Source organism: Sturnus vulgaris, chromosome 1 (assembly GCF_052056855.1).
Source record: "Sturnus vulgaris isolate bStuVul1 chromosome 1, bStuVul1.hap1, whole genome shotgun sequence".
NCBI lineage: Eukaryota > Metazoa > Chordata > Aves > Passeriformes > Sturnidae > Sturnus > Sturnus vulgaris.
In genome coordinates this window covers 126,206,801-126,223,371 of record NC_142243.1, presented here as the reverse complement: position 1 = coordinate 126,223,371, position 16,571 = coordinate 126,206,801, and the positions used below count along the sequence as shown (strand labels likewise).

Genomic DNA, 16,571 nt, shown 5'->3' with positions numbered 1-16,571 from the left:
ACTTCCAAAGTTAATGGGACTTAGGCATATAGGGAGTTTTAAAGGTTTTGAAAAAGGTATCCTATAATTGCAATATGTTTAATACTTCGAATGGAAATGTGGTTTTTCTCCTCTATTTAACCACCATAAAAATTCTTGACCAACATTCCCTTTTTCTGATCCCCTCTCAGCTGAACAGATTGGTAAGTTTTCACTCAAATCCGTGGGACTCTTCTGATCCAGATCCTGATTCAGGGACATTCTTATCCCCAAATCCAAATCCTGAGTAGATGGTCCTAGGGGAACGTTGCCCCTTTTTTCTTCTAACAAAGTGAGGTGCCTCCCCTTCCCTTCTATCCTGGACACATTCTTAATTCCTTAGAAACATGTTTCTTAAATTAGATATAAACACAATATTGTTCATTCATATGTAACATAAATGCAGAAACTTTAAGAAAATGCTTTCTATGATAATTGATTTAGTAAAAAATGTTGTTTTTCTTACGCAACTATTCTAATGTAAGTAACTGAATTAACAAGCCACGAAGAGAATATGCATTAAAATATTTACTGTCTACAATTACCTAATTCTTTCTGACTTAACAATGCAATCTATTATTAAAACTACATGTTTGATATGCTTTCTTATTCCACTTCTATTATTTCAAATGTTTTAATGATTGTTTTACAAAGAATAAAAATATACTCAATGAGGAAAATGAAATTAGTTTGATTCCTAAATGAATTAAAAGCAAAAAAATTTATAGACTTTTCACCTAATGCATTATGCATGAGCTATCTTTTCCAACATTTCAAGAGTTAGAGAATGGCGGAGAACCAGAAATGTTGAAAAGGACTTCTTATAACAAAGTTTACATTTGAAGTTCAAGAAGAGAGATCAGACATTAAACTCAGACTGGGATTTTTAAAATTGATTTTCTTCTAAAATTTGATTTTTAAATTTATTTTCTTCTAAAATTTGGTAGTATTAGTGCATCAGAATATGAAGATAACCCTTTGGACAGACAGGAAAGAGCTGGGATTTCCAAACAACACATTTCCAAATAACACATTCTCTAATCCTCATAAAGAGACTCTGAGGACAAACTGTTGAGAACATACGCTTCACATCTCCTCAGATAGCCAGATGAGTGCTATTTCTTTCCTTTATTTGTATTTGAAAAGTGAGGTTCAAGCAGTGATTTTCCAGGTTCCAGCATCACAGGTGAATGTCACAGTCCTTGTGTTTGACTGCACTTGCACTGAGTCTTTCTTTTGGGAGTATTCCATTCTTCACAAACATTCATTATGGCAGAATTCAAAGCTGGAATTCCTAAGTGAAAAGAACATGCAATCACCTTAATCCTTTGGTTGTAGAGTTAATAATTCACTTTCTGACACAATGCCTGCTTTGGCAAATGGAACATTTTCTCATAAAGGAATATATGAGAAGTACGGACATAAAGGGCCTGTATAGCTGCTCAGGTTCAAGTCACTGGATCCAACAAAAAAATAGATTGAAATCAGATTTTCTATGCTCCTGATGAACATTGGCTAAATTGGGATATACATTCCATCTCTTATGTATTGACCAAAACCTAAAATTGTACATAGGAAAATCTTTCCCGATAAAAGTTCATCAAAGCAGGCACCAAGAATGAAAGGTAACAAAGAAATTCTTGAATACTTGGAGCACTGCTTTCCTATCTCAGGTCGGCTGGCCCTTGGGAGTTGTGCTACCAGGGAGCAGGAGCAGGAGGCTGCTTTGTAAAGGGCCTTGAGCCAGGGTCCATGGGTGATGATCAGGCTGACCAGTCAGTGCCACACTGGTGGGGTGGCATCCAATTCTGCCCAGTGAGATGTATATGCCAGGATCAGTGACAGGGACCAGGCTCAGCCTCCATCCAAGGATCACAGGTAAGTGATAAGTGATCTGCATTGATGGGCCTGGCCCAGAGTCAAGGCAAAATATCAGGTCAGTTGGTCAGGATCAGAAAAATAAAAAGACAGGCTACAGCAAGGATCTGGGGTAAGCATCTCAGGTGAAGGAAGGTGGGAGACCCCAAGAAGGCTCTTCCTTCTTTGCTCTGACCAAGGTCCCACAGCTGTGACATCTCAGAGATGACCACGAGAAAAGGCAGTCAAAGCCCTTGGGGAAGGTGAAGTGGCAGAGCCTCTGGGTGCACTCTGGGCCAGCAGGTACCTGGCTTTCTGTGGATAGCAGAAATGCTAACACTGCAGGTGTGTACGTGCTAGCAGAATACTGAATCAATGTAGAGTGAGGCTGGTTCTGATGGAACTTCAGTGAGATACTGGAGTTGGCTCAAATATATTAATGTATAAATCTTTTGCCTTAACAAAATGAGATCTCTATTTCAAAAATATTTTAAGCTGTCATATAGATGAACAACATTTTACAATGGCTATTTCAATGCCTAGAGACACATTTTCAAAGCACTAGCACTTTCTTCCACAAATTAATCATTTGTGTTTATGGATTATAATACCTAATGATAGATGTTATTTTAATAACTATTAAGCAGCACCGAAAACTAATTTCATCTCTGATCATTCACATAGTTACCTTGACTTATTCCACTCACATTTCCAAAGTACAGACATTTGTTTATTGACTCTTAATTTGTTCAAAAGGGTGAAATACTGATCCTGGGGGAGTCACTGTCAAAACTCCCATTGGCAGCAATGATTTAAAGATCTGGCCTCCTGGGATTTTCATATTCTTCAAGGGTTTGTAGATACAAAAAAGTGTCAAAAAACACAACCAAAAACAACCAACCAAACAACTAAGCACACAAGTAAACAAACTGCGCCACAAAAAAATGCCAAACAAAGCTGCAACTGAGAACCAACCAAAGTCTACTGAACAAAAAACCCCCAAGCAAACAAACATACTGCAATAGAAAATTCTCTTTCCACTGTGAGATGTTTGTGAGTGAAAATGTTTTGACCTGATGGATTTTTTTAGTGAATTAAGGCGAGTAAAGGAAGAGTACAATAGGCTCCAAGTTAGCCAATGGAAGAGAAAAAGATACTTTCAGGGAGCAATTCTGACTATGTTCTGAAGGGGTAAACCTTTCCCAATAAATTATTTAAGCACCTTAGGACATCTTGACTGTTTAGGTAGGTGTCCTGATGAGATTCCAAAAACTATCAAATGAAAATGAGCCTCATGTGAAATATCCAAAATAATCAGCTGTGTTGACTGTTTTGCATTCAATCTTACAACCTCATCTTCAGCAATTCTTTTAGAGCCTTCCCGTCTAGGAAAGAAAATTAATGAATTTCCATTTCATAATAGAAGGAAGATCCCACTGAAATCCAAAGCACAAAATATTCTTTATTAGGAGGAGTTGAGAGAAATTTGGCTACAAGTAAAAGTTAAAGAGAGCTAAGGAAGTCTCCATCATGTGATCTATTTGTTAATGCAGATTGCAGTAAACTTTATACTGTCTTTTTCAATAAAAAATGGGCATTGGTTAAAGCAGTGACTGAAGTGTGTTATATGGGGTACCTTTGAGATACACTGCAGTTTCATAATGGAACACCAGCCACGATGCATAAATAATAACAACTTTTTATATTTTGTGGAGAAAAAGGGTTTCAAGACAGCTGAGATATTTCTCCATTTCTGTCTGCTCATTTAATGAAACACGTGTTTCAAAACACTGTCTTTCTCTTTCTTCATTTTAAAGAAAATAAAATTATCATGGAGAATGAAATTAAAAAAAATTGTTTGTACATTTTCAATAAAAGATTGATGCCACTTTCTGAAGCATTACCGTTGTCTTCAGCTTTATGCTAGCTCTGTAATTACAGAAATGCAACAAAAGGGGGGTTGTGCATGAAAAATTACAATTGTGAACATGGGATCCATCCTGCCATGGACAAAAAAAAAGACTCTTCCTTGTATTTGCATTCAATTTCTATGTGCATCTACAGTTTCCTCACATCCCCTACAAATCCATCTGTGCAGTTATTCCTTTTCTTTAGGCACAGAATATAATAACACCATGGGAAAATAATAAAAAAATGCATGCTTCACAATTCTTGCTGAGCGGTTATGTGATTTAAGATCAAAGTCGAAAGAAAAGCCAGGTAACAGCTAAGCTCAAAAATTAAATAATGCAGAGAATTGTGCATTAAATGGCCAATTTGAAATATTCCGTATCTTAGCATAATTAAAGTTTTACATATAATGATAGAACCAAAATCCTTCAGCACTCCCTTTAGCTCCTAGTGAAAAAAATGTGGATTAGGAAAAAAATTAAGATGGAACTGGCCATCTTGTCTTTAAAACAACAACAAAAAAAAGCCTTTCAGTCATTTATGGAACACTTCAAAACAGGAATAAATGAAAATGAATTAAAATGTATATATCATCTGCTGTTCTTTCCATCACGAGAAAATTTTCAGGTAGCCAACTGTTTTGAAATAAATTTCCCTGCAGTTGCTATAGTGATGATAATAAAGTTCCTGCCTCAATTTACGTGATAGAGGTTCCTAGCAGAACACTTGAAAAGGTAAGCTAATCATAATGAAGACACTGTTAGTTCTCATGCTCAGAGCAGCCTCCTTGAATTTAGTTCAAAATTACAGGACTCCTCCGTTGTTGTCAATTTTGTTATATGTACATTATCATAATCTTTCTCAAAGTGGCAGTAACAAATTATGCAGCAGAGACAGTGCTACTCTTTTTCTAGGTTAAGTCAGTGGACAAAGAATATGCAGCTTTGCTACAATAAGCAATGGCTGAATCAAAGATATTTCTCTATTAGCTGTTTTTTCCCATTACAAATCTTTGTTTTTTCTAACCATGTAATGACAGTATATTTTTTTTTTCTTCTGTGGTACATATTGTTCAAGTCTCATTTTATCTCAGTGTTGATGCAAACTAAATAGCTTTAAAGCAGTTACCTGTCAAAATGGATGAGTCATCAAAGCAATGTCAAAGATAAAACATTATTGCTCAGATGTATGTTCTACTGCAATAATTTTGTAAAATAACATAATTTACTTTAAAACATTTGTGAAGCTAAAATAGCTCCCATAATAGCTGGTTTAGAAGTAAAATATGCAAAATAGCTGACAAAAAAAATACAATGTCATTAAATATTATTTAGATAAATAAGATAAAACAGAAATATTAAATCTGCCAAAAACTAGCACTAATCATCATGAAAACAATGTTTTAGCAAGGCACTTCTAAAAATACCATTATTTGCAGCTGTGATGTAACTATATATACAAGAATGTTCCTGTGTGAGAATCTCTGTGTGTTTTGATGTGTATGTGTCACTGTCATTAAAGGTGTATGAGCTCCCCTCCTTCTGCTGCTTTATTGCTTGCATATGTATCATGCCCACCAATAAGGAAAAAATCTTATTTCTTTAAAAAAGAAGGCATTTGGGATAAAAAAAGGCTAACCTCAAATTAAAGCCAATAAGATCTCAAGCTTGATGTACAAAGGCACAAATGCTATGATGAGGATATGTCATGTAATAAGAGACCTCAAATAAATTAATGAAAGAGCCTGCCAAACTTAATGGCTGTGATGTCAGTAAGCTTTTAATTAATAACTTTCATTATTTTTAAAGTCCTTTACAGCTGGACTCCTAAGGAGCCAGGGCTCCAACAACCAAAGAGCAAAGCCAGTTATGATGATTTTTTTTCCATGGACTAAAATCCCTATCCTATCTAGAGCCACATTCTCAATAACAGCATATGTTCTTTGGTCAAATGTGTGAAGCCTTAATCTGACCAGTGACATTCAGGTCAGGAGTACACATATGGTATGCCATACTGACTCAATTAACCATCCATCAATTTAATTGCATAATATATCAGAAGATGTATTCCACTACTACTTACAGTTAGATGCCAGCATGGAAATAAATAAGACAAAGCAACAATTTTCTGTTGTTTGTTTACCTTAACAGGAATACTAAGTAGAAACAATAATATATTTTATAAGGTAATTTTGTTCTTGGAAAAAAATAATTTTTGACAGCTAAACTGATCAGAGGCTGCTAGTTTTAGAAATGATACTTCTTGTAATAAGCAAGCGTAGGTGGAAAGCACATGTTACAAGAAAATTATAGCGCTTCCACTGATTCTAATCACATTAATGTAGGGATAAGGGAAAAAGAAGGTATATTATTTAAACATTATGTAAATTATGAAGAGAGTTAACATATTGCAAACTTATAAGTAGTGACATAGTTGAGTTGATTTATGCAATCACTCCAGACATCAAATCCTTCTGGAATAATATACATGACAAAAAATGACAACATGGTGACAAGATTAAAAAAAAAAAAAAAAAAAAAAGAGAGAAAAAAGAAGAAGAGGAGGAGGAAGAAGGAAAAGAAAAGAAGAAGAAAATTAAGCTTATATTTTAAATGTTCTAGGGGAAAAGCTTGAAATAATAGAAGTCAAACAGAAAATCTTTCAATCTGGAATTCACTGAAAGACCAAGACTTCAAGCTGTGGTCATTAACAGTGTTACCTAACATGATGTATTCAGAATTTGTATTGCTTTTAGTGTGTTCATTTCAAAACTAGGCCTTAAAAATGCATTCCAAAACATGCATAATATTCAGAATTTCATAAGCAGAAGCTAATTTTTTTTTCAGCTTGGTCTGCATAGCTGATTTGTAGCCATGGTAAACCCTGATTCTCATTTGCCAAATCTGTGGATATCACAACTGCTATATGGACCAGTTGTCAGCCACAGGGTTTGAGCTTCTTTCTTATACACAAATCAGGGGCATACTGATGAAATCCCTTCTTTTCTGTCTCTTCTTTGGGGTTAGAAAACATTCTAGCATGATGTGACTTTACAGATCAGCAGTTGCCTAGAACTGGATCTTGCTTTCCCATTATTTCCTCCTATGGAAGAATGCCCAGTTTGGAGTATGTTGCTTCTTATCCACCCAGAATATTTAGAGAGTTTTCCATAGTCACTTATTTTTTTATAAAGAAACAGAAATATGGTACAGTTAGACACTCCCAAAGTCTAGAACAATGTGATATTGTCACACTTAAAAGTTCAGCAGCAGCAATATTAAAGTACTTTTGATTATAACACTTTTCAAGGAGACGAGGAAAAGTGTTTCTAAAGCTTGTATTTATTTTTTTTAGCAAGAACACAGTTTTCCACCATAGTATTTATAGATTCTGTGAGTCATAACAAGCATAGGGTAAATACTGTAGTTCTGCAGAATGGAAAAAAATCAGAGTGAACACGAGCTAACACTTTTTATTAGGCATCTCAGATAATTAGTGACGTGGTTTTATGTTCACTTTTCATGTGATTTGCATAATATTCTGATAGTTGTTCTCCATAACAAGTTCTGTGAATTTTCCTCCCCCCCACCCCAGTTTCCTGAAATTCTGGAAATCTTTTATTGATTCTGTTTTTAAGCTCTCTAAAGAGTGAAATCGATTCAAAAGTTTCTTTTGAGGATCTGGCCCCTGAATTGGCTCTTAGAGAGCAATATGATAATTACTGCCTCTAAAGATCCAAGAAGTGATATACTCATTAAAAAAAATGTTAAAATTTTCATATTACCAAGCACTGGGCATACGTGCACATGGTATGTGTGTCAGTGTCACACAAATGTCTTCAACCCCTACACCTGACATATATCTCTGCTCCATGCTGCTTTTCTCACGTACCCAGGCCATTTCAGAGGTTTCCTTTCTCTGATCCCATGCCGTGGTTAGGAAAATCCAGGATCTATCTGGGCCACAGAGAGAGAGAGATGCTGCCAGACAGTACTGCAGTACACTGTGGCTCAGGGCTTCCATGAATGGAAGTCCCACTAAAAGGCACAGCCCTGAACCATGGCCAGATAACAAGAGTCCATCCCCATTTCTTGAGTCACACATTTATCCCTCAAGGTCTTACATCCTGCAGAAAGCTTACAGTTGGGTATCAGGCATGCATATATCTGAAAACAAGTTATTAATCTGAAATTAAAAAATACCTGGCCTTTTTCTCATGGATTTGGGGAAGTATTTTTCTTTGAAGACATTTGCAGTCTGTATTGAAGGCACAGCAGTCAGGGATGAAGGTTTGTTCCTGAAAAAGCAATACATGCTTAATCAAGGAATAGCAAAACCTAGCTTGATACTGAAGGTGCTAGCTCACATCTGTCAGTAAAATGGAAAGGCAACTACTCTAGACATTTCTGTTTCCTTTCTCTGAGGATAGAGTCTTCATTGTGGCACAAATTAGCTCTTGCTTGACTCTGCAACCTAGACTTAAACTGAATGGAAATCAGCCTGAGCTTAAATTTAGCTGGTGACTCCAGTAGTTTAGATGTTACAGGGTATCTGTGACTCGGGGGCAACTTACAGGGGAGGCTGAAGCAGCAGCTGACAAGGGGACTATTTTTTCAAACCTACTCAGAGAAATGAATAGCATAGCTTTAAATCACACACATCTAACAACCAAAATAATACTTTTATCCAAGAATATCTAGCAAATTCAGAGGCTATAGTATTTCTTCATTAAACAGCCATTTGATGAAGCAAACATATTTATTAAAACCCAGAAATTATTCAAGGTCAGCTCAGAATCTGAAAAAGAATATATTTTTCTCAAGACTTACTGTAGCAAATAATTCTCTTTCGTTTATTACTGCTCTGATTTTAATACATCTCATGGATTTAATTATCCAGCTCAGGATATATTTGTAAAGTTATAAAAAAATTGAAAGTACTATAAAATTAATAGTTATTACAACTAATCCATGATTAATATAGTAGCTGATAGTTTTTACATGTCCCAAAATAGCAGTTTAGAGAATATAATTTCTGAAATCTCGTTAGAGATTGAGCCAATTTTCTGACAAAGCCACCAACCTGCCAATTCTTTCTCCATACCACTGGGGTGGTCATGGTGCAACCTAAATATCACAGCATCAGTCAGCCTGTAAATTCAGTCATCCTTTTACCTCAAAAATCATAGTGTCACCTAACCTGGGAAGGTCCTCCATTACAGTTGCCAAGGCCAAAGGGCCTGATGTAGCACAGAAAACCCAAATTAAATTCTTTCCATATCATACTGCCATGTGACAATCTCCATTTTAAACCATGTTGAGGAAGCCCAGACTTTGTACTGGTGTTAGATGCTGTCATAGTATAAGATGATGTGACAGGAGCATATATTGATTAAGAATTTGCTGCTCTCCTTTTAAAAGCTGACTAAAATGGGAAAAAAAAGGGATTGCACAAATAAACTGCACATGTTCTGGGTCATGAGATACTCTTGAGAACCAAAGACAGTATTTTAAGGTTTTGTCTGTGAAAAAAGATAAATCTGGTGTAAGGACAAGAAAAGGCTATATACTAGAGAAACACATTAATTGGGATATAAATTAGAATTACTACATCTAACAGACCAAACTGCTCCTCAGAAAAGGGAGATGTGTAATCTGGTTTATAATGAGGCACTCATCAAAATGGACCCAACAAACACAGGCAAACAAACAGTCTGCAGACAGACCTACAAGATCACTCTCTAAATAACTCATCCACACACAAGGCAGCTCATGTGGGGTTTTTTGTAGCATTTTAGCTTGGCTTGGCTCTGGGTTTCTTGTTTCAAACAAAAGACTGATGCATTACAAACAGGCAAGAGTCTGGATAAATGAGATCTGATGTTTATTCATGACAATTTCAAAAAATGTTCAGATAGTAAACAAAACTTAATTACTTTAGAAAGATATAAAATCTGCTGATATAGGATATAATGCTAAATAATAATCACCAGAAAGCCATCTCATTACTATTGGTTTTGTGTTTGATATGGGTTTGGCCCAAGGCAAAGCCCAGGGCTTTATTTATTTAAAAGGGTACGAAAACAAGACAATATGCATGTTTCATATTAAATATTGTGATGGCAGTACACTATGTGAAATGCAATGAGAAAGAAACATTGTGAAGCACCGAGGAGAATTTAAAAATTTATATTTTGTTGTACTTTTTCTCAGACATAAGCAGACTTTCTGAGGGATTATGGGAATACTAATAGCCACTATGGCGTGGTAATTTATTATAATCTTGCAGCAAGAAAGAGCACATCTACACGTGTATATACACACACCCTCCACATATATACCCACGTCTGATTTTCCTATTAAGTTATCTGGGGTTTTTTTAATTGCAAACTCTGATGAGTTTAAGTCAACATATTTCCTTACTGCTCCTTCTGCTTGTCAGCTGTAGCTGGATTGATAAAATGCAAATGAACAAATCATTAACGAGTACTGGTTATGAATCTCTCAGGCAGTTCAGGACCCTATCAAATCCTGCACCTATTACTTTGTGTGATTGATGTACTATTGTAAGTGATTGTTCCTGATCTTATTAAATCTTATTGATTTTTTCCCAGTTTCTATTTTATGCAGGACCAGGCTTGGACTATTATGAATGTTGCTGAACACTGTTAATCAAGCTTACACAGCTATTTTGATGGCAAACAATTAGAACTCTGAAGCAATACCTTGCAATTAGCTTCAGGGATATGGACCTCAGCACCGTAATAATGAAAGAGACCTTCTCCTTCAAGCAAGGTAATGAGATTTACAATTATGACCCCAAATAACCTCTGAGAAATAACCAATCTGCAAACATAGATGTGTTTATCAATAATTTGTGCCCTTTTTATGAAAATGTAGTTTAATTTTTTTTCATGTATGAATAATTTTTTCTACTGAAACACAGTGTATAAAGCCTTATAAAATGACAAAAATATAAACTGAAAGTCTGTATATATAATTTGAATCCACTGGAAGGTTCTACAGAATAATATGCATCACTAATGTTCAAATGTTGTGAGGAAAATAACATTGAAAACTTGTGAGAAAATACTGTCATTATGCAAAAACTTGGGTGGTTATAATAACTTGAAAATGCTTATTCGTGTTTAGTCAACATATATAAATATATATATATAAACATATAAATTCAGGTACATTATACACACAGTAGGTCAGTAGACACAGGCATCCATAAGCATACAATTTTATAAATCCACTGTATGTATATTTTGTGTGACACAGGCAATAAAATAACCCAAATTTGCTCCTTTAGAAATTAAAGTGATTAACATTGTTCTAGGAATTTTAATGGTCCATTGAACATCACAGGTCAAATTTTTGTTATATCCAAATCCATTAAATGTAAAATTAATACATGGATAAAATACAATGAAAAAATTTACCTTGGAAGTGAAATAGTATGTTTCCAAAATTCTTAACTTCTAGTATTTATAGCTTACACTTGCAGCCTAAGCACATTTTTTGCTGATTATTTGGTAATGCTATAAGCTCTTCCTATCACACTGCACTTGAAGATTAACTCACATACGTTTGCAAGTTAGCATGTTTGCTAATTTCTCCAGCATCTTTTTTTGCTAAAAAGATGTTATCCAACATTTGTTAAATATATTTACATATAAAAAGGGAATTCCTTGAAAATTTGGAAAATTTTTCAGTATTCCTTTGTTTCTGTGAATTTATTACATTGAAAGCAAGGCATTTATACCTTGGTTTAACTGATGAGATGAAGAAGTGTACCAGGCCCAAATGTAAGAAAGAACAATTTTCAAATACGAAAAGTTTGCTGTTCTTACTGTTCCTGGACAATAATTACTTTCAAATGTCTCTGTTGTATATGGCATTTTTATCAGGATGGAAGTAGGGTGCTAAGCACATCTCTAATTCTGCTCTGCTCCCTTTCATTGCTTATCTTATCCAAATTTTGAAGGCCCTCTCAGAGCCCGTTTCTGAAACAGCCTCTGAAGCAGCATGGGTTCTACAAGCAGAGACTAAAACTGTGTCTGCTGGAGATCTGTAGCTGAAAAGGTAGTGGTAAGGATGGTAATTTTTATTCAGTATGTTAATCCAGATTCTGGCTAGTATTCTGACTGAAGAAGAAGAGGGTGAAGAAAAAACAGAATTTCTTAGAACTGTCATTTAAAAATGTCTACTTCAATGTAATATCAAATTAGGAACAGAGTATATTTTTAAGCACAAGATTAACAAGATAAACTATTCCTAACCCATGGAATACATGTGAAAAGTTCATCCAGAGAGGCAAAACTAGGATGTGTCCAAAGATGTATGCAATATACTGTCTGCTCACAAGTTTAGAAAGTGGGAGGAAATTTATGTGCATTCCCAAAGCAGTGTTGAAAGTGTTAAATGGGAGAGCTTAGCGAACAAGACAAAAATTTTAAAAAGTTCATAAGCTAATTCACCATGCGAATTTTTCATGATTCTCTTTACTTTGAACACAACCAATAAATGTGAGTTATTTTAGTGCCAATTTCAATTTTTATCAAATAAATATACATTTATTGCTGGATGTAACTGTTAATGAAATGTACATAATATGTAAAATCTATAAAAATGTTGTAGTTATACATTACTTTCTGACTGTTGTACAACCTTTGTAAACAAAGTATAGTATATCAACTTTGTCATGACAATAAGCAGATTTGTCATCTTGGGGACAGCTAAATGAATTATTTAATCAATAACAGACTACATCTCTGGTGATAAGCTCAGACAAATTAAAAAGTGAATCAGGTAAAGTATGTCACAAGCAAGATACACAGGTAGCGTAATATACCTTTAATATTATGCCGAATAACTTAAAAAAAAGAAAAAGAAAACAAAAAGAAAGTCCAACCAACCAACCAACCAAATAAAAACTCACAAACAAATTCCCCCCAACCCCGGACTTAAACCCCCCCATACCAAAACATAAAGCCACAGTTGGTTGCAGGAGGGGTGGTGGTAGGGGGAGGTGGGGGGGATAGAGGGTGTGTTTTGCTGTTTTGTAGCAAAACAAGAAGACAACTTGTAAAAATCAAACTATTAAAGAAATGAAGTGCTTCCAAGCTACTTCATGAATTAATAAACGCAATAGTTTCAAAACAGTTTTGTGCAAAACAGATGGTGGTATGACACCAGAGGTCAGTGTTTCTAGGTTTGGAGACTTTTAAATATAACACCTGTATTGAATCTAGCTAAAAGGAAGGAAGGAAGGAAGGAAGGAAGGAAGGAAGGAAGGAAGGAAGGAAGGAAGGAAGGAAGGAAGGAAGGAAGGAAGGAAGGAAGGAAGGAAGGAAGGAAGGAAGGAAGGAAGGAAGGAAGGAAGGAAGGAAGGAAGGAAGGAAGGAAGGAAGGAAGGAAGGAAGGAAGGAAGGAAGGAAGGAAGGAAGGAAGGAAGGAAGGAAGGAAGGAAGGAAATATTAGTGAATGTGTCCCTAACTGTTCATAAAATTTGGTCTCTACAGCATTGGACAGAGTGTGCCCACACCTTTTGTTTTCCTCCTATCCACATGGAAGTCACAGTTCGTGTGGTGCTTATCTGGGCAGTCCAGGCAGGGAGCAAACATCCAGACTGCACTACCAAAGACAGCTCTTGCAGGTTTTACCACAGGCAAGTCCCTCTCTTGAAGGTCTCCAGGCTGTTCTTAAAATACATCATATTCCTGTATGTTAGACATACCACTTACCCAGATGGGGATAGCATCCTCATGAACTCCCAAACTGGGTCAGAGTCTGTCCTGCATCTGATCTTCAGACCTTCATGAAAACCTACCAAAAAAAAGGGAATATGGCCATCATACTGTGACAATTTGCCCAGTAACTTTCACATTGTTTAAAAAGAGAAATTGGTACATTTGCTTTTCCAAATGTCCTAGAATTATGGGCAATGAGGGGTTTGTTCTTCCCTAAAATTTTAAATAGGACTTTAAGAACTTTAGAAATCCATACAAATCCTTGTGGCTTCCCGTGTCTGAAGCCATTTCACAAGCTGCCTTTATATTATTTCTAAGGAAGAGTCTGATGATTCTATTATTGCATAAACAGAGCCAAGGTGTGTGTTTTAAAACTGAATGGCATACAGAATAGTCAGAGCAGCTTTAAATTGTATATGTGCAATTTTAAAATGTTTCCAGCTTTTTTTTTTCTCCAATGAATATGCATCTTATAACAAAGGATGTAGCTCTTACAGTTTACTGTTTTCCTTTATGTTTCTCTTTCTACTGTTCTCAGATCTTTTGAATTGCTGAAATCCTTTTTAAGCAGGGAAGAAATTCTCACTTCTCTCTCTCTTCCTCTGCTTCTTTATACACTATGCATAAATCTCACAGAAATAAGTCTAGAATAATATACGTGTTTAGTGATATGAACACTTAGTGTAGCTATAAAGACTAAGTGTTATTTTGATATGCAGGATTAAGTTTGAAACACATAAGCCATATAAAACATTGAAGGAAATAAGAATTTTGTGGTGGAGGACACAAATAGATAGAGATTTGCTTCTGTCCTGTATATGTCTATGTATTAATATAGGGTAATTATAGCTATAAGCCTCTGAATGCTAGTGGTAGTGATGTGTCTCATTGCTGCCATTGGATTCATGACAGCAAATTCCAATTCATCAAAGCAAACGCCTCTGCATTGCACATCAGGCATGATAAGTCTCTAATAACAGTGTATCATCTCCAAGATATATATATTAAAAATATATATATATATATATATATATATATATATATATATATATATATATATATATATATATCAAAGTGCAATATCACACTTTAAAAGTTGTGTTCATGAGAGAATTCAGTATTTCTAAAGAATTCTTTCTGTCTTCTTGGACTTCTGTACATTTACTCTTTTATTCTTTTGTAATCCTTTTAGGATATTCATGTCATTCAGGTATTTATTTGTGTGGTGCAGTTACCACTTACACAAATACTGATCTCACATCTGATGTAACTCCCCCACCATGACACTTATTCATATAACTTATGTCAAAACTGCCTGCACTCACCTCTTAAGCCCTTCTGAAATGAAGTCCATAGTTGGGGCAACTGTAATGAAAAGAAGTGACTTGAAATAAAATCATCCATCCATGAAAGCTCAATTCACAGCTTTAGGATGGCCAGACACAGATCTTCTTCAGCTTAATTTGTAGCAGTAGCAATTTGAGCTTCATTTTATATGTAGTACGTGACATACAACAAGCTATAAGAAAAGAAATCTAGGGAGTGAGTATGCTGAAAAAAAATCAAACCTCAAACAAACCCCAAGAATTTTTGCTTAAAGCTCGTGTATATAAACAAAGTAGTTTCATGTTATGATGCACATTCCCTATGGTGCACTTTCTCCATTAGCATTTATATCTTCATGCTATTTTATTTTGGACAGTGCTAAACATATCTGATACACTCAGAAAATTATAGTCACATGTCATCAGGAAAAGATATTAAAAAACAGTATTAGCATGTAGCTGGAGGTGAATGCATCATAGACAGGCAAACACCAATAAAATGTTTAATTCTTATGCACTAACATTGAATATATAAATCTCAACTGGTTAGTTAGTTTGCAGACATAAATTCACCTCTCTGCTGGGAAAATCTCTCTTTGTTTACTGGTCCTCCTGGTAGTTTCTTTGGAGCAAATTCCTCTTTCCTAATAGTAAGAGCAGCGACATTTAGACAGATAATGTTATATGCAAAATAAAGATATAAAATATTCTATTAAGACGTTTAAGTAGGAAGCAAACTGTACCATATAGTATAGCCTTTATTTGTTTAAATGAGAAAGTAAAAACAAAAACAAACAAACAAAAAAAACCACGAAAAAAACAAAAAAAAAAAATCCCAACCCCCCCAAAAATACCAATTCCTTTTATTTCTCTTCAGATTCTAGTGCTTTTTCTACCAGATCACTTCTTGTTCTCCTTCACTACCCCTCACTCTTCCACAGCTTTTCACTCATTTGTATTTATGATCTCCAGGCTATCATCCTCTATGGTTGTGATACAGCTTTGTCCTTCCCTCCCTATCGTCCCTCTCCCCTGTTGTCACTATGGTCCCTAATTTCAGATATATCCTTCACTTCTTTTCCCCTCTTTGATATCGTTCTGTCTGCTCCTCTGCACCTTAGACTACCCCAGCCATTCATCATCTGCCTTTCTGTCTCTGTCTACCAAAGGGAACCTAGGCAATGCTCCAGTCTTCTCTCTCTTTGTACCATTTTTAGTCCTATATTTCTTAAAAGATACCATCTAGGACTTTTGCTCCTAATTCCTACATCTTTAACAATCTTCAATTTTCCTTCAAGCTTTCTATTGACTTAGCTATGTTTGATTTTATAGATTCTCAATTCCTTCAATTCTTGAGATTGTATTTTTGTTCTATCCTTAGCCTTTCACATTCTGCAGCTCTTGAATTCCAAATCTCCAAACCCAATCTTTTTCTATTTCTTACCAGCTTTCAGTTTCCCTCATTGTTACATTCTCTACCACATTTTTCTCTTTAGTCTTTTCATATTTCAAATGAATAACTATCTTATTCCTCTAAAAATCTTTACACATACCAATGGCAAATATTACTGTGTGTAAGTACTCAATTGTGCCCAGTGCTGCTTATGAACTCAGGATTTTTCAAACCTTCTTGTACACAGTGCCTTTAGTTCCCACTGCAATCTCTTTCACAACTGGAGTGACTTTTTGCCCTTGATTCAGAACTG

The 16,571-nt window shown here is 35.3% G+C and overlaps 1 protein-coding gene and 1 long non-coding RNA gene across 4 annotated transcripts in view; one reads left to right on the top strand and one right to left on the bottom strand.

Annotated features, from left to right (window-relative positions):
• The window catches only part of LOC148225506 (uncharacterized), a 70,488-nt gene that overhangs the window by 44,188 nt on the left and 9,729 nt on the right, over positions 1-16,571 (top strand). For all 3 annotated transcript variants that reach the window (XR_015807767.1, XR_015807764.1, XR_015807765.1), the window contains one exon: positions 10,400-10,580. This is a non-coding gene — a long non-coding RNA (uncharacterized LOC148225506). The remainder of the gene's footprint in view (positions 1-10,399; positions 10,581-16,571) is intronic.
• On the bottom strand, positions 977-16,151 carry LOC148225507 (uncharacterized). The gene is made up of 4 exons (XM_088176412.1): positions 14,866-16,151; positions 13,535-13,616; positions 7,989-8,083; positions 977-1,312 (listed from the first exon to the last, which is right to left on the bottom strand). Exons 1-4 carry the CDS (start codon positions 14,942-14,944, stop codon positions 1,212-1,214), a joined length of 357 nt encoding a protein of 118 aa, XP_088032538.1. The 5' UTR covers positions 14,945-16,151; the 3' UTR covers positions 977-1,211.